Below are 27,833 nucleotides of genomic sequence, written 5' to 3' on the forward strand. Positions count from 1 at the left end.
GATTAAGGGACATGAAGTAGCTCTGCTTGCTCTGGTTGTATCACTGAAAAGAAACTGGACTTTCAGATAACACAGAGAAAACTCAGATCCTATTTTACAGGTTATAATATAACAAAAAATATCTTCAGTTGTTCTCTATACCTCCAGGTAAAACCATTTTTTGCTCAGACTGGTCTATATGTGTAGTGATTGCCTAGGCCATTTAGGCCACTTTTATAGTGCTCTTAAATATTGCTTCTATACCCTACGAATGCAACTATTTCAGTGTTTTCTTCAGGATAAATACAGAGAATAGGATTCGAAATACAACAAGCAGCAGACTTGACAAATTTGTTTGCCTCTGGACAAGGGTTTTACTTTTTCCCCCTTGCCATTTGCTAAGCTCAGCATGTCAGGTGAGTCTGTACCTCTACCACCTCTGCTGCAGTCACTCCTGCTCTATACCATGACTTGTCTTTAAACTGTGGTGGCATGGTGATGACACCAAACCTTGCTGGATCAACTACTTCTCATGGAAGAGCTGGCTAAGAAAGAGATACGAGACTACTATACCTGTGAAATAATTACTACAGAACTAAGACAAATAGATTAAAGTGGCAATGTCCTCGGCAGAGCCTTCTTCCCAGCCCAAAGACTGCAAGTACTGTTTTGCTATTTTAAACAGGACTCAAGTCTGAGTTTTGTCTAATACCTCTTCACAATACGATTTTTCTTTAAACTATTACCAAATGTATTGTAATAAGAATACTGTAACAAACATAATTCTGACTTACCTGAGTGACTGGATGATGTTTCTCAACAATGACTGAACTCATGGGTGGAGCAACTCCCATCACAGCTAAACTCCCACAAGTTCTGGATTTTTGTCCCATATCAGCTCTGCCTGTGATACGAGCAGTGATTGTTCTTCCTGCTTTCTGTTGAGCAGATGTTATTACTTTTGCCATGGGCTATAAGTAAATTAAATATTAGTTGGTAAAAAATTCTAAACATAATATTTACAGTGCTCTAATATTTTTGCTTAGTTTTATCTGCCAGGTGCCTAAATGGACCACGTGATGTTGCAGGTAGTCCAGTTATGTTACACAGGACTGAATTTGCTCCACCTATTGCAACCATCTTTTTCCATGCTAAGTAAGATATAGCATTTCAGGCAAATGACTTCTGTCCTGAGGGGAGCTAGGCTAATTTGACAAAAATCCAGCAGCATGGATAGCTTTGCTTTGCTCACTGACTGCATACTCAAGTGACAGCTAGAAGGTACTTCAATGTGGAAAACCTTTCTAGCAAGGACAGAGCAGATACCAAAAAACTTCCATGCATATAATGCTGCATCTCTCTCTGACAGTTGATAGCAAACTGTGTCATGTGGGGAAAAGAAAGGAGAGCAGTTTAGCAACAAGTACAGAAAAAGGAATGAGAAAACATTTCAAACATCAGGATAATGAAGCAAAGCATACTCTTTCCATAACAAAAGGGTATCAAGTCAAACACTAGTTGTTCCTATTGCACTATATGTAAGCGTACATACATTCTTCTGTTCCTTATTTTGCTACACTTCTGCCTCCTCAACTCCAAAATGAATTTAAAATTGCTCTTAGTGTACATGGGTTTATGTAACATTAATGAGCATTTGCAAGCTAGTGTCTTCACACAGCTATTGAAACTCTACAGCAGTGTCCTCAACTACATATCTGTGTCGCTCTGAAAAATGCAGAAATGACAATATCCAAACTAATATTTGTTATAACTGTACCTTAAAATAGAAAAAAAGAAAAAAGTTAATTTTAGCTTGTTACCAGTTTTTGAGTTGATGTCACACCAGATCCTGTTGCTGTGCTAGTGATGATCACTGGAGAATCAGAATCTAGCCTGGTCTGAGAAGTGCTTGCATGACTAAAGTGGCTAGAAAACTGTGAATAAAACCAGAGTTTACAAAGAATGAATATAACTTTCTAGAAAATAAAATTTTACTCTTTAGAAAGTCAGGTTTTTTACTATTCTAATTATCCTTCTAATTTTAATGTCTTTGCAGATATTTTACCTTTATTGTTCCTGTTTATTAGCTAATTTAAAATCACTTGTCTAAAAATTGTAGAAAGGGTGTGAATAGCATTTGTCACCATTAGAACGATAAATCAAGAGAGAGGCACACACATCTTTGTTTTAACCTACACTTCGGCATGAAATGGTTTTACAGTGGCAATGTTTTCTGGATGACTCCAGGGAAGGTCCAGAACAACCAAGCTACTGGATAATAATCTGGCTAAGCTGACATGACAATACGCTGAGTTCCCTCTGTGCCTATATGTGTTACACCCCTAAAAAAGAAGCTTTAAGGCAAGCCAGCTTTTCTTCTTTTCGGAGTATTTTCTTAAAAATTTTCTTAAAAATTCAGGCGCTTTTAAGAAAAACTCAGCAGCTTTTTTACATAAAGAACCTTGGAGAGCAAATTCTGCTTATTGTAGTGATCTTGTCTTCATTAGTGTAATGCATTTTCACCAAAATAAAAAACAGAGCTTACTGAAAGTACAGCAAGTCACAGCAGCTGTGCTCCAGTCACTTCATTTTCACAATTCAATCTGAATATACCCACAGGTTTCCTTTCATACTTTGGCTCTCTTCAAAAAACTCCAACCAAGGAAGTTCAGTTTCATTTCTAGCAAATACAGTTCTGTTCCAGGAACACACTTACCATGCCTTCCAGCTGAAGAGTAGTTGCTGGTGGAGGTGGTGGCGAGGGTGGATTATATTGTGAAGGAGGTAGCCTTCCTGCAGCAGTGGTACCATTATCATTTCTCCTACTTCCTATATCTATTATTAGAAACACAAAGTAAAGGAATCAGCACATAATCTAGCAAATCTTAAGGGGGGAGAAGGGGGAAGATAAGTTACCATAAAAATTTTACTATTTCTTTGGGATTTCTGTATCTAATTCTGTATCTATCTATATTTTATCTAATGAGAAGGATCAGCCTGTTCTTTATAGGTGTACACATGTAAAACAAACATTCCTGTATTCTACTTGTCTTTTGAGATGCTTGGAAATGTTTTTCAAGGGGCTGCTTTCTGTGTTATGTCTCAACATCCCTGTGGCATTTGTCACATACTTCTACTGCAAAGAACTGAGATTCTTCATATTGCTTGACAATATTAAATCCAGTGTGCAAGAGCTGCTCTTATACGAAGGGCCAAAATCCAGTTTAGGTAGAGAACAGCAAAACACAGAAAGATCATACTGGACTTTCATGAGGATGCAAGATCTCTAAGGGGGCTTACTGGCAGTAAAGTAAAATGTTACTTTAACTTTCCTGATAATACAGTGCAATTTCAAGAAGCCGTAGCTCACACTCACAGTGTCTTATCGCCGCATATAATGGCTGGACACTGGCCACATCCTGGCTGTAGGGCTGGGATTATCTACAGGCACCCTACAGCCCTCGTGTCCGCTCACCAGGTTACGCTGGGTAAGCCTGAGCTTGTGCAAAATCCATCCAGGATTCTTTTGTCTTGCAATGCAGACATCCTGGGGATGTCAGATCTACAGACATAAGCCAGTATCTTTTCCAAGCCTTTTCAGCCTTTTCCTTTTAGAGGAACTTCATTAAAGAAAGGAGAGAGAGAGAGGTGTTCTTATTTACTCTCCTATTTCTGAAGCAGCTGATGCCAGCAGGAGTTCCAAGATAATGGAACTTTGCTCATTCCAGGGACTAGAGTGACACCATGTGGTAGTAGCAGTGTTTGGTTTTCTACTATTCTTTGAAGTAAGCCGGAAAAATAAAAGGAAGGTGCTTCAAGTCAGTGCAACGTTCATAGATTTCAAGAGTGAAAGAATGTCAGAATATGCATTTTGTACATATCTATGTATGCACACACTCATTAAGCTTAAGCACAGACAGGAGCAATGCACAGTTACAGAACAATCAGATATGATCTACATTATTTAAAAAAAGCGTTAGGGTTTTCATAAGCAAAAAGTCATGAGTTCTTGTGACTTCAATGTTCCCTTAAATACGTAAAGAGGTTAAAAATAATCTTAATATACTAATAACAAAAAAAGGTCTAAATCACTGAGATAACTTTTACACTATCAACACTGACACTAAGTGTTATGGACCCATGAAGGTTGTAATACTCACACACTATTAATAACTTACATTATAATGTATAGGATATGTGTGTTATCTGTATATTGTACGTATATTAAACACACATTATAATAACCTAATAATAAATCTCTAAAGGGACAAAATTCTGCTTTTATTTCCAATGACAGTAGGTGGCACTGCAGTGTTCATATAAATTTATGACTGATGGAAGTTTTGATGTCCATAGATTACAAGACTAGAACAAAGCACAATCATCATCTACTCTGATGTTTGAAGTCCCTGACGTCCTGATTACTGTTCTAACTGATGAAGAATGCAAATCAACAGGTGTACAACCCTATAAATAATTATGTAACTAACTTCATTAAAACCACCATCTGGCTGTAGCAAGAAAGAGATAAGTGTGCCTGTGGCAGGGGAGAAGGTGGTATGAGAGATGGACTGCTTGGGACCAAGGACAACAGAGTCTGTGAGATGTTATGAAGTCTGATTAAAAAGCATAATGCTGGACACACAAAAAATTAGTGACAGGTACCATAACATCCAGCACAGAAAAATCTTTACATATTGTGCTGGTGCAGAGTATCAGTTCCAACTTCATAGTAAAAATCAAGGAATATCTTTGGTCCATGAAACTCAGGGGTTGATCATGGCTGCTCTAGAACTCATTTTTCTTCATTTCCTCCCTACTTACCCTCTTCTTTATAGGTCTACAGAAACAATGTTTTTGTTTCACAACACCCATCATTACTAGGGATGTTGTCTGTTCCATGTTTTTTGAAAACAGTAAACAAACAAATAAAAGCTAAAGCTTCAATACAGAGTAGTTCTTAATTAAGAACAGTGAAAAATAAAGTGCTTGGGAAATGCCGTGTAATTTTATTTCCAGACTCAGTATATCAAAAAAATCCTTTGTTCTTGACTCTCTCTAAATATTGATCCTATGTTTTTATAGCACACAGCTACTATATTAGCCAGTGTCATATGAATTTCTAAGCAACTGCACAAATACCGCTTATGTTTAACAGGCTTAGACAGCCCCTCGGGTAAGTATCCTCCTATACCTTCTTCGGGTTTTTATTTCCTCTTCATGTCTACATTTTTTGGTGAAGAATTTCTCCAGTGCAATTCAGAAACTTCTGTATAAGATTGTTAAATTTAGCAACTGAAGCTACTTGTCTAAGGACATTAACCACTGCTGTCAGTACAGCTGGTTGTTGAGCCACATGTACAGCTGTGACACTCCTGCTGGCACAGCTATTTTCTCTTTAACGCAGATTGCTGCACCAGCACGATTATGTTCCCACTGCTACAGATTGTCTCAGTCTGAGGGGGTGATTTCATTACATCAGTAAGCGTGCACAGCTCTTTCCTGTGTAGCTGCACGGGTTTTACGGGTATGCTGCTGATATAATTAGACTGGTGTTTCCTGTTCTGGCATAAAATTACAACTAAAGGCAGAACCTGAGAGATTGCTTGCCCTTTTTATATTCAAAAGCAAGACTAAGAAAGAAGGGAGAGCTGTCTGGGAAAAGCTGATTCCTTGCACACCAAGATTCCAGAGCATAAAGGTATTTTCAGGATTTCCCCTTCACTCCCCTGTAATATAGCATTTTAAGAAGTTTCCCACCCTTGGCTTCTTGTTCTGCCTTCAGATGCAGATTACCACTCTCCCAGCAATGTGGGATGAAGAAAACACGTTCTTCCTTTCAGCTATAGCACTACAAAGTTCAGTATCAGAATTTCTCAACATATTCAACAGGACTTTTTAAAGCAATAGAAATTTAATAAACTTTGTATTGCTACAAGTTACCAAGTTGAAAAAAAAAACAAAAAAAACAAAAAAGGCAAAAAGGAACTCTGTTAAAACAAACAAAAAATCCCAAACAAACCCAATGAAAATGCACATGCACTACCTGATTAGAGCTGCTGTTCATACTAACCAGGATCTGGCCTACTGTCCTTGCCCTGAAACATGGTCATTGCTTCCAGATTCAAAGCACATACACCACGCATAAAGGCTTTCTTCATGGTGTCTTCATACTGATCCCTTTCACTGTGCAGTCGCAGAATCTCAGCTTTTGTCCGTTCCAAATTAGCAGTTAGCTACGAAACAGAATAAGAAAACACTTCTCTTGGACTTATGAATGCAAACTACAAACATAATAATCAATTTGCTTTAAAAGTCACTTACTATATTTACAAAGATATGCATTTGAACTCCAAAATCTCTGGTTCACCAGAGATGAACAGCTACTTGTAATTTCTTTGTACTACAGCACAGTACTAGTGCTAGAGCTTATCCAGGGTGAGAGGACTGTCAGACCCTACCCAACCAAGCAGAAATGTATCTTGCAAGCTTTTTTCTTCTAGAAGTTAGGCATCTGGCATAACCTAGAGTTCTGCGGGAACATGGGTTCACTCAACAGAAGTGAACAGTAAGTGTTCTCAGACAATTATTTAAGCATAGGGTGAATTGTCACCACCAATCTCTCTTCTTTAGATACTGTAAAAAACTAAAAATGCTGAGAAAAGAACAGACCAAGTTACTTTTGTAATTTACTACTTAGAGTTTTTGTACTGGTAAGTCACATTTGGTAAGCCTGTTCCTAAAGTTCTAAGTTTAATTTCTTGTTGAAATACAAAGCTCTTAAAACTTATATTTTAAAACTGTTTACTTGCCATGCACCATGCACAGGTTGACAACTTCACCTTAAGCTCTGAAAATTCTTTAACAAACTTAATTGGCATATTAAAGGCAAATTTCAGCTTTTAACAGAGTAGCTATTACAGAAAAAGTACTGTACTCATCATGATCATTCAGAATAATAATGGTCTTCTTCATTAAAACCTCATAATGCATAGCCAGTATTAACAGGATGCTGTTAGAAAACAAACGGCATTCCTATTGGTGGGCAAACAGAGATTCGTCTCACTTCAGCAAAGTCCAATTTATTTCATTTGTGCATGCAGATCAGCAACATTTTATAGCAGATGCAGGAAAAAAAGTCACATCTAAAAACATAACATCTTATATCCACTCAGATCTTCTTGTATAGCTAGGAGCTCTGTTCTGCTGGAAAATCCTCACGTTTTTCAGATTTGCTGAGAAGGAGATACTTTGGAGGGATGGGAATTGGCAGCAAAGGAGCAAAGAATAAAAAAAAAGGAAATTTGAATTTACCTCTGCAATTTTGGCTTCATAATCATTGGTGAGCTGAACACAGACATCTTCTGCCCTCAATTGACAGGCTCTTGCAACTTTATCTTTCCATTTTTCTTCACTAAGAGAGCGCCACGCTGCCCACACTTTCTTCATCAAAGTTGTCCGAAATTGTTTGTCTGCTATTCTATTTGCATATTCCTTAGGAAACAAATATAACCACATGGTGTGGAAGTTGAGGTTGGCTAAAAATTTAAGTATTTAAGTGTGGATGACTGTTTTACAATTTATTATGTAGACCACAGTAGGAACACCTCAGCTGAGTAACAGGTCCTGCAGGAAAGTGGTATACAAACAGCATCAGCAAGCTCCATGTTTCTTCCTGCACATGTCATGGAGCATTACTGTCCCCGCTATGAGAAACTCCATTTGTTAACTCCTAAGTGACAGAAAACAGTGTTTTTACTCTGGTTTAATAACACTCAAGCAATAACCTCACCTACATGGTGCAAACACGCACCTGTGAAGCTATTTAGTGGGTATGTGGCACATTTGGATTCACTGCAGAAATCATATAAAACCTGCAGTCTCAAAGACTGCAGATGACTAGCATGAAATACATATCATTTAAATGAATTTAGACTTCAAGATTGTTTAAAAATTCCTTTAAAACAATTCTATTATTCTACTCTGTTTCAAAGTACTCAACAGACAATGGCTTGACTTTTTTCCCATTCCAGAGAGTATTTTGACAGCAGCATTCTTTTTAGAATTGATGTTTTCAAACTGTTATTTCACAATGTTAAACACATCAAAATAGAAACACCATCATTTCTTCAAACTGTAACAGGAACTGCAGCAGCTCTGATGCTTTTGTGTTCAGAGATTTCCTTTTCATTGCATTTTTATTTCGTGCACATACCTCTTGACTGGCTTTAACATGCTGAATCCGCCACAGCGTAAACTTTCTCATCAGCTCTACTCTCTCCTTTTCCTTTTCTATTGCTTGGGTCAAGTTAGTAATTACCTGCAAAAATATTTGTTAACACTATTTCAACACAGCTATGATCTCTGTAAGATCATACAAATAGAATGTACTTTATGCCTCAGTTATTTTTCACTTAAAGCACTTGCTTTTAACAGATGCTTTCTATGAATTTTCCCCTTAATGTAATAAAGTAGGAAACAAAAATCAGTAGTAAAATTCCAATGGCTTCAACACTCAAGATTGCAGTACCTTCATTGTGTAGTTTCAGGAAAAGTTCAATTGAATTGTTATTTCCTCCTATATCTGCAGGTTTCTGAGCTACTTTCTAATAGAAGTTTGTTTCAGTGATTACTTAACTGAAGTGTAAAGAAACAACTTATTTGCAGAAAGCTTATTCAACTGTATGACCAAAATAAACAAGCTAAGTGGTTGCTAAGAACTATTTTGTTTCAGGACAGAAATTCATACAAACTGTTTCAATCCATCTTCAGAACGTTTCATGAAATATTACCCAGCAAAAACTTAGTTTCTTTAAGGAGTTCAAAATGTGAAAGTAAAAACAAATAAAGGTCAATTTGATACATTTGAAATAATTTAAAGATAATTTTTAAGAATGAGTTTTCATAATACTGTACGTTAATCCTGTATAAGCTACTTTTCTCTCCTTAAAGATACCTAACTTCTTAGTTTCAGAATAACTGAACAGTCTCAGCTACATAAGTAACATTGAAATTATCTAAAATTAGAAGTAAACTTGCATAAATAAGCAACAAATCAATAAGAAAATAGAAAGCAAATCAAATTAGTATATTCAATTAATTAATTCTGTTGAAAAAGTGTCATATACTAACATAAAACATCAACTTTCAATGCTGCATGCATGCTGATATACACTAGAAGTCTTAGCCTAAATCCATTTTCATTAATTATGTTTTTGCCAATAAAAGCATTTGTGAGATTTACAATGTGAAAACAGGAAACTACAGTACTCCTAATTTGTGAGGCTTATGATTTTGGGTTAAGTCCATGTCATAATACAGCAGTTTTGACAGCCATAGTGTGATACATGGAAGCACTTTCACCTTCCATTCAGGTGATAGCAGTAGTAATTTTCTATTCATATCAGTTTTTTTAGAAACATAACTATAAAAATGGCTGAAGAAAAATTTCTTTGGTAGCAGAAAAGAGATACAGCTTTCAGAATTATGGCACATTAAATATGAGTGACCTACAATGATATCCAATAGAATTAGAAGTTTGAATGCTATACACTGAAATAAGTATGTAAATATGCACTAGTTAAACTGTATTACACTAATCCTGTTCTTGTAATGTTACAACCTTTATATTTGCTTGGTCTGTAAGACTAGACTGTTTTCCAAGTGGACACAGAACATGATCTTCATCCATATTTTAACTCCCACAATCTATGTTTTTTGAAAAAAACGTGAATAGGAATTAAAAATACAAACTTCATTAAGTGTTCCCCAGTACTAGGTTAAAAATTCATGATAGCAATAAGAGGATTCAATTATGTTATGTGATTGCAAGACTGTCAATATTTCATATCCATTTCCACAAAACTAGTTAAGTTGGAAGTTGTTTACATTTTTGACAGCAGGAAAGTGTAAATCACAGACCCCAAATGTACAATCTTAAGAATATGTACGAATGTAGAATTCCAAAGAATTCTAAAACAGAGGCTCTTTAACACTTTGGAGACTGCTACCCATTTGAAATTCAAGAAAACCAATTAATAATTGAAAAACTAGACGCTTTTAAAGTGTAAGAGCTAATAGACTCATCCAAGCCTGTGTAATCTTCATGAAACAAATAAGGAACAAGAGTAGACTGTAGATTTAAGAAGCAAACAATGCAAAGTATGTACACACACAGTGTCAAGTTTTCATTGCTACTGTGGAGAACACTACTAGCAACAAGGATTGGTTTTCTACTACACAATCTAAATACATTATTTACTTCTTCACATTACTTGCCTCAAGAAAAATGTTGTTCAAAGAGATGGAGTAAAAAATTCAGTGTGGATATTTTTAAATAGAGAGGAACTATTAAAATGTGAAACTGAATTACTACCTCATCTTTCCTGGCAATAGAAATTTCATAAGTATGTAGTAACTCCTTCAGGTTTTCCATCTCATTGCACAATTGTTTCACATGTGCAGCATGTTTCTCTTTTTCTTGTTTCATTTGAAGCTTGTGATGTTGAATCAAACTAAGTTTCCAATTTCTCAATTCTGTCAGAATGTTTGTCTGAAAAGTTAAAAGGACGACAGTAATGCAGGTAGTTAAACTATTCCCTCCTCCCTAATATTTTAATCTTAAAACACTTAGCAATTAAGGAGAAATGAACATTTACAGTGATATCTTCATTACACAGGACATTTTTAGCTATAAATATTACTAGACACAATGAATTATTGAATAATATCTGAACATCCCTAATAGAGACAGTTATTCCAAAGTTTTTGAAATAAGATATTCTAATCTTTACATGCAGTATGCACTACCAAAAAAAGAAAACCACCATTCTCCAGTGTAATCACACAGCAACTTTTTGGGCACTCACTTATTCTACAACACACTGACATCTGTGATATCTATGATTCCATAAAAAATAAATACCTTAAGACTTCCAGTCCAGAGATCAAGTATATTTTCTATTTGATTGAGCTTTTCATCTTGTAAAGTTAATTCAGTCATTATGGTTTCATTGACTTCTCTTGGACCATGTGTGGACCCTTGCGAAGAAGTCGCTTCTGAAAGAATAAGTTGTTCCATATTGGTCTCAAAAGTCTGCTTCACTGATGTTAAGATAAAAATGAAACAAGAGAATAAGGACTGACACTTTGGAAAGGCTACCTGGTCCCCATTCTGAATGGAAGTCAAAAGTCAGGCACTGATAGCAAAGAAAAGAAATATTTATGGCATCAGAAAGCTCCTTTTCTCACATGAGACACAGCCCAATTCAAATATATACTTCCAAGACACAAGTGTATTTAATTACAATTCTATTTTAACATTAGGCAAAATGTACTGCTACCTTTAAAAACAGTATCTTAGTGTCATTTAATTTTAAAGAAGATGATCACAGCAAGAACTAAAAATATACCATTGCCAGAACCAACATCTCTAAGTAAAGGCTTCTGGACTATTAACATCTCAGGTCAAAAATCTAAAAACTTTTGCCTTTTTCCTTAATGAGACTGTAAACTCCTGAGGTCAGTGGTGTTCCTTCGAGCGTTCACAAAGCAGCCTGGGGCTATATTTCCATGTTGATATTTACCTGCATCTATTTTCCTTAAAGCCTTAAATTTGTTTATCTAATTAGAGTTTAAACAATTTGAGAAAGGAAATATCTACTCTGAATTTATATAATGCCTTAAACAACAAGCCTTCACTTTCAGGTGCTGTGGCTATCTACCACTGCAATAAAGGTTAATCCATGCCCAAAAGCTAATTGGCATGTGTTTGAACTAAGAATAAAGAACTTAATATTCAAGTGAACTGAAGAAATAAAATATTGTTTTATATTTAGTTATTCCTGACAGAAAATTTGCTATTTGAGTTGACAACTGAATAAAAAAAAATTGGAAAGAAGAGGGATTAGCAGCTTCCCGTTATTAATAACGAACAGGACAACTTCAAAAGTTCTCTTCATAAACTGAGAGAGGAAACCTCCAACATTTTAGTCTTCACTTCCGAAAACAAATATTGTCTCTACAATTGGTTTCTCAGTGGGTGAATACTATATTTTGGGACAAGCCTGAAAAGATAAGCTTATCTGTTTGTCAAAAAGTAGTATCTTCAGTGGACACTGGAAATGGATGTTTCTAATTTATTCAAGGTAGAGCCTGATGGTTGATACTCTTTTATAGTTACTGTCGCTGGTAGGTCTCCTGTCCAAAGAAAGTCAGAAGACCTCTCTGGCTCATAACTCCTCGCTACACAGCTACTACACTCACTCCCAAGAAGAAAATAAGGAAGAGCCATGATGCAGAGATAGTTACAACTGCTTTTTGATGTTTCTGTCAAGCTAATGCATAACCAGACATCACAAAATTAAAATCAGCTTGCGCCGAAGAAGTCCCATCTAGCACATCGTTTCTATAGACTAAATGTCCTACCCAATATCAATAAACAGAAGATCATAAACAGATTGTTCCCCATCACACAGTATATTAAGATTGGGCTTCAGATTTTTGTCCTTCTTTCTCCTGTAAATGAGAGAACTATTGCTTAGTTAACTGCGGAATTTGAATACTCATTGCTTCTAAAAAAATCTCCAAAATATGCCAGTCAGATGATCCAGACTACTTGAAATGCATCTAATTTCTGTGATGGAAAATCTGGTTGGCATTTGACAATATAAATTCTCTGTCAATTGTTACCACTGTCAAATATTCCCAGTTCTGTCCTTCACCACTTGTTCCCATTCCTGCATGTCACTATGTTCTTCCTTCAGTTGTGATGTGAAATGCATGAAGGCTTGTTTTGATTTTTAAACTTTTACGATGTGGTTAGATTGCAAAGGTATCCAATTTACACAGCACAGTTTGCAAAATACTTCCAAAGGAAAAAAAAACAGAACAAAATGTAACCAATAAAACCAGGATATTAAAATAGACTGACCACTGCCGTAGTCTGAGATCATAACATTGCAAATTCATCACTCCTCTTCCCTTAATCCTCCCTATGTACAGATTATCCTAACTTACCTTTCATTTTTCTTATTTACCGTATCTATTACATGCTTATATCATCATTTTACATAACTCATATTGGCTTTCCAGCATTGCCATAATTTTGTAGTTGTACACATATAAATTTAATTCTTATTTCTAACACATTCCTTCTGTCACCTCTATTCCTTCCACAGCATTGCATGATGTCATTCAGTTACAGTGTGCTAAGGTTATCAAGGACATGGAACCATTTGGATACGAAAAGTATAGAAATCTACTTTATTTAATAATCTCCACATGCATTTACTCCAACAAATCTCTAGACTGTATTCTTGTTATAGTAGAGGTAATGAAATTAGCTGTTTATCCAGATGTCTGTTATCCAAGTACTACGTTTGGATTTTTTTCTGTGTTGTTCTAGTATCTGACTTGTTCTGCTTTTATTAAGTAAATAAGCTCTGACAGAGTGTTCTCACACATGACATGCTATTAGTGGCCCAAGCTCAGTGTAGCAATTTTCTAAAATGTTCTTAGAAGTTTAATGGATCCATACTGAGTACTGGAAGCCTGAAGAGAAGGAATTTTTCCACTTTTTGGTTGTGAGTCATCGTTACACATCTCTGCAACAAACCATTTACTGCTCCAGTCTTAGTAATCAACTAAACTGGTAACAAGAACAAGAAATTAGATTTTATGTTTCGAAGTTTAAAAGCGTTTGGACATTGAATTGTATAGTACAGCATGTTTATTCTAATTACTTTCCTTTTTGGTTGGAAGCTCTTAGGGAAGATACTATGTATATATGTATACTTAAATTTCCTGAAATAGAGATTACCAGTAGTTAGACTTCTACCATCATAATGGTAACATTCACTTCAGGTTTTAAAACCTGAAGAGAAAGTAAAAATGCCAGATCAACGAATACTGCAAAACCAGAACTTAATTTCAGAAGGCATCACGTGGCTTTGGAAACTCTGTTGGTCTCAATATCATCACAGAAGAAGGGGAAAAAACCATTACAAATATGAGGAGCTAAGCTGGAAAGCAAACTTGCAAAACTGGAAATGTACTATATATATGCTATATATATTTTTCCAACTGAAGCTATTAAAAAACCTAAGTCAGAAAAGTTGTATCATTGTTCTTATACTACCTGTTGGGCATACTACCTGAAGTCTTACTGTGTCTGGCATAATTTTTTGCCCTTGCAGGTCTGTCAGCTGGTGTCAGTTCTGAGGCAGACTCTGTCCACTTTGATAAATCCTGTGCAAACTTTGGAGTCACTACAGCATCATGATGTGGCTCTTCATATTCATCCTGTTGCAAAGTGATGATAAATAATTATAAAACTACAATTACATTTCTAAAGCCAAGCTATATGAAAGGAGTGGAAATTATTTTCTATACTTTTTGAGAGGTGAAAAATTAAGAGAATCTCCCTTAAAGTTGCAAAAGTGAACTGCTTTCCTACAATGATTCTAACAATCTAACTTCCTCTTGTTTAATCTTCACATCCATTCTAATTACAACTAGATCCACTGTAATAGTTACACAGAAAGACTCTGCCAGATGCCAGAACTGGATACTATAACAGGCATTTTAAACACAAACAAAAACTAGAAAAAAAATCCAGTTCCAAATCATATAAGCTATTAATGACTCCATATTAATTCTAATCACTACACTGCTGCAAAGAAAAATATGTATTTTTATAACCATGACAAAGATGCTACTGAACACAGTCACACTTTACATTCCGTACCATTACAATTTCTTGTAAATCCAATCATTGAAAGACATTTGATTAGCTACTATTTTTTTCAGAGTAGATATAATTATTCTCACCTTATATCATGTATTTTTAAAACTGTATAGGGAATGTGTATATATAATTAATAAAGAAACCTTCCTATTAAGAAGTTATAAACTAATATAACTGGTATGTGGCATTATACTATACTATGCACCAAAGTAAGCCAATTAACATTTTTTAAAAATCTCCTAATTAAACAGATTTTCAGTATTTAGTGCTCATTGTGAAACTCTAAACTGTATTACAGCTTAAACATACAACCCAGTTATTCATTAAACAAGTTCCAGTAGCAGTTACATGCTGAAACCAATCAAACCCACTAATTAAAGATTTGGAAAAAAATGCCAGTTGGAAAATACTAAACCAGACCACTATCAGTTATTTTTTTTTCCACTTAGTACTATCATACTAATTCTGTTTAGTATCCCAGTGAGGTCAAACCTCAGAAACCAAATGTGAATTGAAAAATTAATTTCTTCTTCAAGTTGGGGAAAGTCAGAGTGAAAACAATCAACGAAAGGTAACAATTATGTGCAATGTGTTTTTGAATCCAACAACTGAAAAAGATAATATTTTAAAACTTTGTGTAACCCTTACATTTTTGTGGGTTTTAACTACTTGGAGAATTTAAGAAGATTGGTTTTGTACATTTTATCTGAATTCTAGTTTCAATTTAAACGTCCATTTCCTATCTTCTAAACTATGATGTTAAAATTAAAAGCTGAAATAAATGTCTACATAATTACAAACAAATACATAATGTATTTTTTTGATAAGCAAGGGTGTCACGTTCTGTGTAAAAGGTATACTTAGCTACAATTTTTCTGTAGCCATATATTTCTAAATGAATACAGCTTAGATTTTATCAGATGTTAAAAGAAGAAAATAGATATCTTCAGATTAGTTATTCGACCAGGAACTACATGGATCTGTAAAAAACTCCCTGCAGCAAAACTTATGCAGAATAAAAAAGGCCCTACTAGTCTTTACCTTAGCTAATCTAAATTAAATGATTGTGCAGAAGACACTAGATCACTCCTCTGTCTTCTCCAAAGAGGTCAGGTGACCAAATTGTCCTAAACAAGTTAATTCTCAGAGCTGATCCAGCTACTTCCATGATTACCTTATTCAATTCAAGGGACATAGTAGGTAAGATGCAAGTTGTTGGCTCCTTTTGAGTTGCCCAATTTAATCATTAGCACACAATCTGTCCTGCTATAGGCATTCCTAGCACTCAAAATATACATATAGAGTTATGGCAGGAATTTTCTTTCAAGTTCTAACACTGTTATTAAAACCCAAAGAATCCACTCTTTGGGAATACGCACTCTTACATGCCAACAGAAAGTGTCAACAGACAGCATCCAGTGATAAATCTGGAAATAAATGTTTATAAATTACAGTATTACAACACTGTTGGAATGAAGTTAAAAGGCAAATATCAAAGAAAACAAAGTATCCCAACTGTAACCAGAAATTTAGACATAAAAAAATAATCCTGGAGACTGCAGTGAGAATATGTATGGAAACATTGAGTGATTAAGTGCATTACCTCAATCTTAAATTCTCCATAACAAGGATGCTGCAAATGGAATGCAATATTGACCAATAAATTTCCAATAGAATCGTATTGTTAATAAAATTAACAATATATCCTTTTTGTTTACTTACTAGCTTGGTTCTGCTTTAAACAAAACTTTCAAGCTGTTTTGTCAACTACAAAAAAAATCTGTTATTGTGTAAAACAAGAGGTTTATAGTTCTAGGGCCTGAAGGTCAGTGGAACCCTATTATAAGTAAATGGAAATTCTCTAAAACCAGTGGATTGTTTTTATAACAAAAAAGTAATAATCTTGTCTCTATTTAGAAGCAACACATTACCAAAAAGACTCAAACCAAACCAAACAAAATAGACCTTTCAAAGTTATCTAAAGGGAGCAGAACAGTTTCCTGTCAACATTCCTATTGATCAGCTGTGACACCAGTGTTCCTTTTCAACAGTAATAAACTCTTACAAGAGGCAGCTAAGAACTGTGGGCTTGGAGAAAAGAAGGCTGAGGGGCAACCTCATTGTTCTCTACAGCTTCCTGAGCAGGGCAAGTGGGGAAGGAGGTGCCCATCTCTTCTGCCTGGGATCCAGTGATAGGATGTGTGGGAATCGTTCAAAGTTGCACAGGGGATGATCAGATTGGACATTAGGAAGCATTTCTTTACTCTGAGAGAGTAGTCAAACACTGGAACAGCCTTCCTAGAGAGGTGCCCGTTACCATTTAAGGGGCATTTGGACTATGCCCTTTGTAATATGCTTTAACTTTTGGTCCGCCACAAAATGCATAGGCAGTGGGGCTAAGGATTGTTGTAGGTCACTTCCAACTGGAACTATTCTATTCTACGTTAGACATGTTCTCTCATTAGCAAAACAGTCATTCATTAATATTAGTTTATCATTCTCTACAAGGTGGCCTTAGAACCTCCTTGTTAATCAACCAGATCATAACAGAAAATTCTGGTCCTTTAAAATTTGTAGCACTATGTTTTTATCCGGTTTTCTTACCACAAAAAGCATTGGAAACACAGATGTATTACTATTGCTAAACAAAAATTAAGAAAACTTATCCATGAGACATGACCACAAACAGAGAAGTATATGAATTGCCTCTAAACAGGCAGTTTAAAAGGTACAAGTCAATCCACATAGAAAAAAAAGAAAGAAGAAAATGCCTTAATTTGACAGTGTTTCTGCTGTACATGCCCATGCCGCCAAGGGACAAACGTAAAGAGGCATTTCTACAGGGCAAATAGCAAACCCTGTTTTTGTCAAAACTATCCTGTTTCGGATTGAATTCTACCAAAGGCAAAAAACCATCACCCACTACTTAAATAGGAATAACCAATTATTAAAGGATGAAAATCTGCTGCTTTCAAAAGAATAGGACAAAGACTTTATCCTGTATCTTTGCATCCTCTTGAAAAAAGGCTAAAATAAAACTTTTGCTTCATCCCTCAAAAATAATGGCTTTCTATCCTACTGTGTCAAATTTTGGTTTCTTCATAAGACTTAACACAAATATAAAATAACACCAGAAAATAAAAAGGTAAGAAAACTGTACTATTTTACTTGCAGCTACCAACCTCTTAAGATTGAATAAGATTTTTCACATAAATTGAATTCCTTGTGAAATGCATGAAAGGGAAACCAACTGAAGATATTTTAGCATCAGATTTTTTTGGGGGCCTAATTTGTTTATTTTCAATAACATTTCAATTGTTTTCCTGTATATGTAAAACACAAAGATGCATGTTTAGTTAGATTTTCTCATAATTATCCTTTGTCAAATAAAATGCCATGACAGTGAATCAAATAATATTGCCTCTTTCCTACCTGAAGATCTGAAGAAAGAGAACTGTCTGGAACAGAGTCTTTTGGCAAAATTGGACTTGTGCTTTTCTCCTCATCTGATGACATTCTGCACAAAGTTAGTCTATAAAACAGCAGAAGCTGAACTTCATTCTTCAGTTTCAGTATGTAAGCATATATTCACCAACATTTTCCCCAGAAACAGAGATTCAGCTGTAGAAACTGCATCAATACGCATTCTTTGGGCTAAACTGATTGACTAGTCTCATTATATAATGCTAGGTAGGAAAGTGCCTGATCCAGAGCATACTCAAAATCATGGAAATACTTTCACTGACTCATAAGTAAAAAAAAGGAAAGACCACAAAGCAATGTCAGTTCTTGCAGATATACTTCAGATATACTTCTGTGTCAATCCCTCATTCTAATTCACACTGTATTGTCTTCAAATTTATCAGCTTGTTCCAGTACAAAATTCCTACTACACAGGAATGCCTAAGCTACACTGTGCCCATACACCAAACAACCTCAACCACAGCCCAAGATGAGATGATGCCCTAAATGCTCTCCTCAATACCCTGAAGCTGAGTGGTCAACATCAGTCTCCCTCCACTTTTCTGAATACTCTTGCTTTATGGGCCCAGGAAGACGAACAGATATAGAAGGACAAGTAATGCCTTAGGTTGAAGTAATCATTCCAGCAATTTCTAAGGACAGTGAGGCATTCTTTGAACATTTGGGAAGTAGGCAATGTTGTAGAACTGATAAGAAAACTTGAAGACTTTGTGAAAGATATATGTATCTTTTAATCTACTACTGAGATGAATAGGTCCTTGAGTGAAGAACTGAAGTTCTTGTGATAAGACTCGATAGAATAAGGGGAAAAAGGACTCCAAAGGATATGGGGGGGAAGATGAAAGAAATTAGAAAATGAGTGCAAACTGAGTATAAAGCAAGGTGAATTTGTTAATGAACGAATAGCAGAGTGATGAAGCTGCCTGATGCACATGAAAGACAATCAGACACATTGAACAGGGAGTTGTCAGAAGAGAGTAAGGACACCACCGTAAATAACCAGAGGAACTGCTCATGCAATGTAGCAAGTAACTTGGAAGGAAAATTTATTTTTAGAGAGACCTTTACCACTGTCAATTATAATATTTTCAGTTGTTTTTTAAACAGATGCATTTTGTGACAGAAATGTAATTTTTAGATTGCTAGTTATACTGTCATTAAATTGACAGGAATATCTTACTTCAGCACTATCATCTTTTCTCAAAATATCAAACCCCACACATTGACATCACAGCTCTGTCTGTAGGAATACAGATGGAAATTAATTATCTTTTTGCTCTTTGAGCTATTCTAGACACTGATTCTTCCTGTACCACAAAAGCTCTCTCTGCCACGGGTATTTACACCTTTCAGAATGGCAAGCTTATTCCTGTGCTGATAAGGGACATTTTAAAAATGGTATAAAGACAATTTCAAATGCTGAGATTTCCTATTGCACAAAGTTCAAAAGATATTATTAATATCTCCCTACTTCCTGCTGAGTCCTAATATACCAAGTATGTATTTTAAGTACAAAATAGAAAGTCTAATGAATGTTTACTATATATTTTTTATTGCTGTAGAATGGTGTGTAGATGAGAGAAGAAATACTAGCTTCCTCACCTCTTCTGTTTTCATTGTCTCCTGCTCTGATAATTTCCTCTCTCACACACAAATTATTCCTTATCTGCACCTTTGGTTTTGGCCTCTCTACCTAATAAAATAGCTTTATACTAGCACCCTACCTTCCTTTAGCTGATAAATTCTTTCAATACCAAAAAAATACTTCTTCAGTAATCTTAAAAAAATCAGCTGCAACTTCACGTGCTTTCCCACATAGATAGCTTCTCAAATTGTGGATCCTGACTACTCTAAAAGCCCCAGATGCACCCAAATGTGGAGGGGGGGTGCGTACATTATGGAGGATCACAAAGGACCAGCTATCTAGCACTTACAGGAATTAGATGTGTATTTGCAGTCAGAAGTTATAAATACTGTTACCTTCCCTTCTCAGTCCACTTTGAAAGAACTAAACTGTTGATTTTTCTGAGACATGGGGGGGCAAATGGAGTTCCATGTGAACATAGATGAGTCCAGAGAAGTGGAAGAGAAAGTTTTTTTCTGAAAAGTTTGGGCAATAACATAAGACCAATCTCCTGATTTATGTTTTTGGTTTTCTAAGATCATGTCCCTGACACACACTCTAGTGGATCTAGTTCTTTACTTATCACTGAAACTACTCCATGGTCTTTTAAAACTCAAAAGGTTCCTTCATCATAAGCAATGCTACCTCTCCCCTCCAGACCACCCTTCCCTTCAAATCTGTTAACTGAAACTTACCTGTTTGACATTGTCTTATATAAGAAGTCACTTGCTTTCACCTCAAGCTCAGTGTGTTTGGCTCCTCTTCCCATCCCTCTTCTTTATAACCATGGACTAGCCCTCCACTGTGTTTGTCCATCTGGTCTCCACCCGACTGCCTTTACTGACTTGAGCACAGCTTTAGATTCCACTAACAGTTTAATACTTAAGAGTTTGAGCTTTCCTCACATTTCTATGTTTTGCCTGTTTTACTGTTAATGTTTGTGTCTAGAGTTTGCATTTTGATTAGTGCAGCATTTCAGTAAAAATCCTAGTGAACCTAAAATTCCAGATATCTGTACAAAACAACAGATTGCATTGCTAGGATAAATTAGGAGAAATACAATTATTTTAACCCTGTGTTTACAGACATGTCATTGCTACATCATGCTACAATCATAGCATATCCTGAGCTGGAAAGGACCCACAGGGATCAAGTCCATGTCCTGGCCCTGCACCTAGAATCATACCATGTGCCTGGAACATTGTGCAAATACTTCTTGAGCTCTGTGAAGCTTGGTGCTGTGACTGCTTCCCTGGGGAGCCTGTTCCAGCCCAACCACTCTATGGGCGATGAACTTGTCCCTGATATGCAACCTAAACCTCCCCTGACACAGATTCATGCCATTCCTTTGGATCCTGTCACTGGTCACCAGAGAGATCAGTCCGTGACCCTTCTCTTGCCCTCATGAGGAAGGTGTAGACTGCAATGTGGTGTCCCCTCAGTCTCCTCTTCTCCAGGCTGAACAGAACAAGTGACCTCAGTTGCTCCTCATATGCCTTCCCAAGGCCCTTCACCATCTTTGTTGCCCTCCTTTGGATGCTCTTTAGTAGCTCAATATCTTTCTTATACTGCAGTGCCCAAAACTGCACACAATATTCAAGGTGAGGCCGCCCCAGTGCAGAGCAGAGTGGGACAATCCCCTCCCTTGACTGGCTGGTGATGCTTTGCCTGATGCCCCCCAGAACACAGTTGGTCCTCCTGGCTGCCAGGGCACTGCTGACTCATATTCAACTTGCCATTGAGCAGGACCCCCAGGTCCCTTTCTGTGGGGCTGCTCTCCAGCCTCTTATTTCCAAGTCTGCTCACACATCCAGGGTTGCCCTGTCCCAGATAGCCTCTCTGTCTTTGAAAAAATCAACAGCTCCACCCAATTTAGTATCATCAACAAACTTACTTAGTAACCCTTCCAGTGCTGTCTCCAAATCATTTATGAAGATGTTGAAGAGCATAGGGCCTAAGATTGAGCCCCATGGAATCCCACTAGTGACAGGTCATCAGTTGCTGACCCATCACACCACATGTTTATCCAGCTGTGTGCTGGACATTTTGTCCAGAAGGATACTGTGAAAGACAGTATCAAAAGCTTTACTGAAATCCAAAAAAGATTACATCAACTGGCTTCCCTTGAACAAACATGTGGGTTACCTTGTCATAAAAGAGAATTAAGTTTGCCAAGCAAGACCTTCCTCTCATGAACCCACACTGGCTGTGACTAATGACTGCATCAGAGTTGAAGACTGAAGCAAAGAAATCACTAAACATCTCTGCCTTGTCAATAGCCTTGTTTGTGATGTGACCATCCTCATCCTGTAACAGGCGCACGTTATTTCTGGACTGCTTTTTACTACTGACATACTTTAAAAAACCAATTTTTTTTGTCCCCCACAGTACAGGCCAGCTTCAATTCTAATTGAGTTCTGGCCACATGAATTTTCTCTCTAGAGTGGAGAGCTGCATCTCTGTATTCCTCCCATGTCACCTGACTTTGCTTCCACTAGGCATACACTTTCTTTTCTTGTCATAGCTCCAGAAGAAGATCCCTGCTCAGCAAGCTGGCCTAAGAATAACTTGTCTGCTTTAATCTCAGTGAACAAGCACTAAGTCCCACAAAATACCAGACAAGTTTCTAAAAGAGAAATCAAGGGATATTAAGACACCATCTCTGGGTCAACAAGCTGATTTGCTCAGCTGCAAATATTATATGGTGAGACACGAGACTGCTACTTTTAAGAAACTGGATGCAACTATAAAGATTTTGGTCTGACTCACCATGGTTGCTCTCCTTCTTAATTTTGAACTAATTAAGCTGTGCTCAGGTTTCTGCAATTCTGGCTTTGTTTTTAACTAAAGGTGATGCTTCCAAATAACTTAATGTTTCATGCAGATCAGAGAACTCAACACCTAGGAAAGAGAATCACAGAATGGGTAAGGTTGGAAGGGACCACAGTGGGGCATCTGGTCCAACCTCCCTGCTCAAGCAGGATCATCCTAGAGAACATGGCACAGAATTACATCCAGATGGTTCTGGAAAATCCCCAGTGAGGGAAATTCCAAAACCACTCTGGGCATCTGTTCCAGTGTGTGGTCACCTGCACAGTAAAGAAGTTCTTCCTCATATTCAAGTGGAACTTCTTATGCATCAGTTTCTGCCCATCGCCCCTTGTCCTATTGCTCAGCACCACCAAGAAGAGCCTGGATCCATCCTCTTGGCACCCTCCCTTCAGATGCTTATAGACATTGATGAGGTCCCCTCTCAGTCCTCTCTTCTCAAGGCTGAACAAGTCCAGTTCCCTCAGCCTTTCCTCACAAGTGAGACTCTCCAGTTCCCCTCATCATCTTTGTAGCCCTCTGCTGGACCCACACCAAGAGTTCCATGTCTCTCGTGCCCTGAGGAGCCCAGAATTGGACACAGCAGTCGAAGTGAAGTCTCACCAGGGCTGAGTAGAGGGGCAGGATGAGCTCCCTCGACCTGCTGGAAGTGCTCTTCGTAATGCACTCCAGGATACCATTGGCCTTCCTGGCCATAAGGCCTCACTGCTGGCTCATGGACAGCTCGCTGTCCACCAGGACCCCCAGGTCCTTCTCCACAGAACTGCTTTCCAGCAGGTTGACCCCCAACCTGTGCTGGTGCAGGGGGTTATTCCTCTCCAGGTGCAAGACCTGCACTTGCCCTTGTTGACTTTCAGACAGTTCTTCTCTGCCCATCTCTCCAACCTGTTGAGGCCCTTCTGAAGGGCAGCACAGCCCTTTGGGGTATCAACCACTCCTCCTAGCTTGGTGTCATCAGTGAACTTACTGAGGAGGCATCTGTCCCTTCATCCAAGTCATGGGTGAACAAGTTAAACGACCCTGAGTCCAATATTGAACCTTGGGGGTCACCACTAGGGACAGAACTATACCACCTGCCAGTAGATGCATGACATACCCTTTCCCTTTAGCTGCACCCCCCTGCAAAGCAGCGCTGCTCACGCTTTTAACTTCTCCCTGGAGCCCCTCCGCAGCTGCCCCCGGCGCCGGCAGCGTCCGCAGTGCCGCGACCGCCGCTGCCATGGCAGCCGGGGACAACAGGGACACCGCGCCGAGCGTCTCGAGGCGGTCTGGCGGCGGGGAGCATGATCAGACTGTGAACAGGAGATCTTCCTTCTCTTTGCTTTGCTTTTACAGGGCCTTTAAGGCCACCAGCCCACCCCCCCGGGGGCGGGGGCCCCCCGCCGGCCCGTCGGGAAGCTCGGGGTGGGGACGCGGGCGGCGGGTAAAGCCGCCGGGCAGTAATACCGGTGCGGTGAAGAAGGAAGGGGCGGTGGGAGTGCCACCCCCGGCCCCGCCGGCCAAGAATGCGGGTGCTGTGGAGAAGGAAGGCGCGGCGGCAGTGCCGGCACCGGACCCCGCTGTGCAGGGACGCGGGGTGCTGTGCAGAAGAGAGGGCGGCCCCGCGCCCCAGCCCGGCCCCCCTCCCCGCTCAACCTGCGGCCCGCGGCGCCTCCCGCACCGGCCGTTCAAAACTGCCCGAGCGAAAACAGGAACCACAACGCACGCCCATAGGCTCGGCGGGCCCTCGGCAAGGCACCCCTCGATTGGCCGGTTTAGGCGGCGAACCGGCCAATCGGACCGCCCGGCCGGAGGCAGGGCGTTGCCGGGCCCCTCCCCTATTGTCCCTCCGCGGGCGGCTTCGTGCCGCGCGCTGATTGGCGGCGGCACAGGTTGGGGGCTGGCGCGCGCGGATGGAGGCGCGGGGCGGGGCGGGACGGTGCGCCCGGCCCTGACGGGAGGTTCCGGGTCGAGTCCCGGCTGGCCCCGGTTCGGGTCCTCGGACCGCACGCTCCCGGTCCGCTCCGCCCCGCGTGATTGCCTTGGGGTGCCGGGAAGGGAAATGTGCCAGCTTAAAAACTTTGGCTTAAGGTAGGGGAGCCTGGGGCTGTCCGTGTAGGAGAGCAGCTGCTGACGGGCGTTTCTGTACAGAATGAAGATTAAAAAAAAAAAGTAATTTAAAAGAACAACTCCTTGGCACTCGTTCATCCTTAAGCGCTTCCACCTGTGCTAATAGTGAAGATAGAAAACCTCCCCGAGGAGCAGTTCTAAGTAATTCGTGGAATAATGTCGCAGAGGGAGCTCTGGACTCGTGGTTTCCAGCGTTTCTCTCCGGTGCCAGCTTTCCATAAAACCTTGCGTAGGCAGACGAGGGGCGTGTATTCGGGAGCTAAATACGGCCAGCCCTGTGTCTGGGCTGTGTGTCGCACACCCCGCCCCGTCCCAGCGAGGAGGGTTCTCCTGGCTGCCATCTCAGGGATGTAATACACTGACATCCAACACCAGGTGTTAAAGATGTTGCCGTCGGGCATCAAAGAGTAGAGAGTCCGTCCGTCTGCCAACTTTCTTTTATCCTAATACCATGCTAATCGATCTTTCTGTAATGCAAGCTGTGACATAGAAAATGCTGCAATATCATTTTGAAATAATTTACTGAACTCTGGCTACAGCATGTCAGTGGGTATGCTAGAGCCACAAGTATCCTGATCAAGCTCCACGATATGTGATTGAACCTTATACTGCACCAGAATTTTGCCTCATAACATGAGAAAGATAGCTTAGGCATAAAATATCCAGACATGCACAAAACTATAGCTTGTAATTTGCCTTTTATACATGTTTACAGCAATATACACATCTTGTTCTAGAATCTTTTGCCTCTGTGAAACACAATTGAGCAAGTAAGGAAAATATCACAAAATTTCACCTCTCTACTTGAGAACAATTTAAACAATTTAAATTGTTCTCAAGTAAGCCTTTTTCCATAGTAAAAGCCTACTTCAACATTTGTTGAAGTTGGAACTTAGAGAAAGTGGCAATGGAGGGCTGTTGTTCACTGTAGCACCCAGTAAGGTCTGCATGATTTAGTGAGCAAAAACTCCAGCCTGAGGAACCACTCATTATGCAGTCATTGTGTTTCGTTAAGGCCTGTTATGAGATTTACTGAGATTAGTTTCCAGAAAAGCATAATGGAAGGACTGCATTTGCTGATGGATTTTAGTAAGCAAGAAGAAGTGTGTGGTTTCAGAAATACACATTTTCATAATGATTTGGTTGCATTTATCTATGATGGTGTCTTCGGTTGCAGTTAGGGTTAAATTTGGGGTAAAAAGGAGCTGTATTTTGTGAGGTGTGCAAGAGCACTGGCCTCAGAGCTTGTACCAGCACTATTCCTTTTTTTGAGTGCTAAACTGAACCTGATATCCAGCTGCATATTGGTGACTAATGGCTATACCAAAGCAAGGCATATTTTTTTTCCCTTGCCACAACTGGCTTTTCTTCAAGGTCACAGCTGAAGGGAGGATTTTGTAATAAAACAAAGTATTCTTGGGCAAAGGGGAGTAGGGTTGTTACTGTACAGGAGGCACAGTAGCATTTGTAGTCATGAAGTATGGCAAGATGTGTGATCGCAGGACTTCCTCTACACATATCTGGTGTTTTAAGAGGCTGTATAGCTAAGAATGAGGGAAAAGCTCCTCCAAAGACCAGCTTTAGATCACCAAATCCAAATCAACTCTATCAACCCTTCTAACTACTGAAAACCAGTCTCCAAATTTACTTTTTTTTTTTTTTTTTGTGATTGAAATAGGGTCACAAGAAAGTAGAACTACTGTTCTGAAATGCTTTTGAAATGCTTATCAACATCTAACTTTTCAAAAAGGCTTTGTTGAAAAGTTTTATATTTTTCTGGTGCATATTAGAAAAAGAGCACAAGTTTCATGTCTCAGACCCAATAATTTATTAATCAAAATGGAGGGATGACATATGATTCTATCATTCTGTTCATGTTAATTTGTATTACACACTGCTGGTGAAAAGTGTGATGAATCTTTCTGCATAAAATTGTTTTTTAAGTACATGACTACCATTGCTGCATAAAACATAGCCTTTAAATATGTGTTTAGTTTTCAGTCTTACATCTTTGGGAAAATACAGACATTTGAAAATTGAAGGAATCTGCAATGGGTACTCAAACCAGTTTTTGTGATGCAAACATCTACTGCTACTTTTTAATTAGATGGATAAAAAGCAAAGGAGATCAAATGGTATCAGGCTGATTACTAGTATAAAAAAATAATTGTAGGTAGTTAGAGAGCAATGAAATGACAATAATTACCCTATTCCCACACTGGAATATCTGATAAAACCTCCCATTGAAACTTCCTGATTTTGAATTGTATTTAAGAAATACCATCCATCTTTCATGTTGGATTCTAGTGTACCATAGAATGTACAATTATTTTCACAGAAAGAAGGAGATTTTTCTGTGCCTTTATGACCACATGTGTTCGTCTTCTGCTCTAGCCAAGCAAATTCCACAGCAGTGATTGAAGCCAGGAAAAGTATGACTATCTGTGAGGACTGAGAATTAGTTTTGAAACTGTTACTGTCCTGTGCTTTTTTGAAGGAAACAGGGAGAAGGGAGGCAGGAGGTTGAACTGATTAAGGGCATTAACACATTCAATGGCAAAAGGTGATCTCTTTTTTCTTTGAAACAGTTTCTCAGGAATTCAAAGTTCAAAGTAAACATCATCTAGTTTATATGAAACAATAATGAGTTTCTAGTGTTTTCTGTAGTTCTACAGGTTACTGAAACACCTTTTTAATGTTTTCTGTTTTCCCCCTGTATCTATCGTGATTACATGATGGAAATCCAAATGCTTTGTAATAACTTAAGTGTGGATACTGGAGTGATTACTGTTTAACTCTACCAGATTAACTGTTTGCTGTGTGAAGAGAAGATCTATCTGCTCTCATTTGTAGTGCTAGATGCTGCTCTGGCCTCTAGTATATCTGGGCCTTGTACAATGTAGTCTCATGGTCCCTTTTCTGCTCCATGGCTCCACATGTCTCAAAGAGAACCGTTTAGTGTCTGGAGGCAAAGAGCCAGGGAGAAGGTGCTAAGCTACACCTTTTGGGGCTCTACATTCAAAGAACTGTCACATTATGACTACCAGCTTGTGCAGTGGGGCT

At 38.5% G+C, this 27,833-nt stretch overlaps 1 protein-coding gene across 4 annotated transcripts in view; it reads right to left on the reverse strand.

The window, feature by feature from the left end:
- POC5 (POC5 centriolar protein) overlaps positions 1–22,733 on the reverse strand; it is a 25,832-nt gene extending 3,099 nt beyond the window's left edge. For 3 of the 4 annotated variants that reach the window (XM_018070478.2, XM_018070479.2, XM_018070477.1), the window contains exons 1-11: positions 22,602–22,733; positions 18,158–18,257; positions 14,133–14,280; positions 10,904–11,037; positions 10,355–10,531; positions 8,195–8,299; positions 7,294–7,473; positions 6,053–6,215; positions 2,696–2,814; positions 1,800–1,913; positions 774–950 (exon numbers count right to left, since the gene is read on the reverse strand). In XM_018070478.2, coding sequence (XP_017925967.1) covers positions 774–950; positions 1,800–1,913; positions 2,696–2,814; positions 6,053–6,215; positions 7,294–7,473; positions 8,195–8,299; positions 10,355–10,531; positions 10,904–11,037; positions 14,133–14,280; positions 18,158–18,241 — 1,401 coding nt within the window. In that variant the 5' untranslated portion in view covers positions 18,242–18,257; positions 22,602–22,733. The remainder of the gene's footprint in view (positions 1–773; positions 951–1,799; positions 1,914–2,695; positions 2,815–6,052; positions 6,216–7,293; positions 7,474–8,194; positions 8,300–10,354; positions 10,532–10,903; positions 11,038–14,132; positions 14,281–18,157; positions 18,258–22,601) is intronic. The other variant, XM_018070480.1, reaches the window with a different exon arrangement.
- Between the last annotated feature and the right edge of the window lie 5,100 nt (positions 22,734–27,833).

Source organism: Manacus vitellinus, unplaced genomic scaffold, assembly GCF_001715985.3.
Source record: "Manacus vitellinus isolate BGI_N305 unplaced genomic scaffold, ASM171598v3 scaffold_18_pilon, whole genome shotgun sequence".
NCBI classification, from domain to species: Eukaryota; Metazoa; Chordata; class Aves; order Passeriformes; family Pipridae; genus Manacus; species Manacus vitellinus.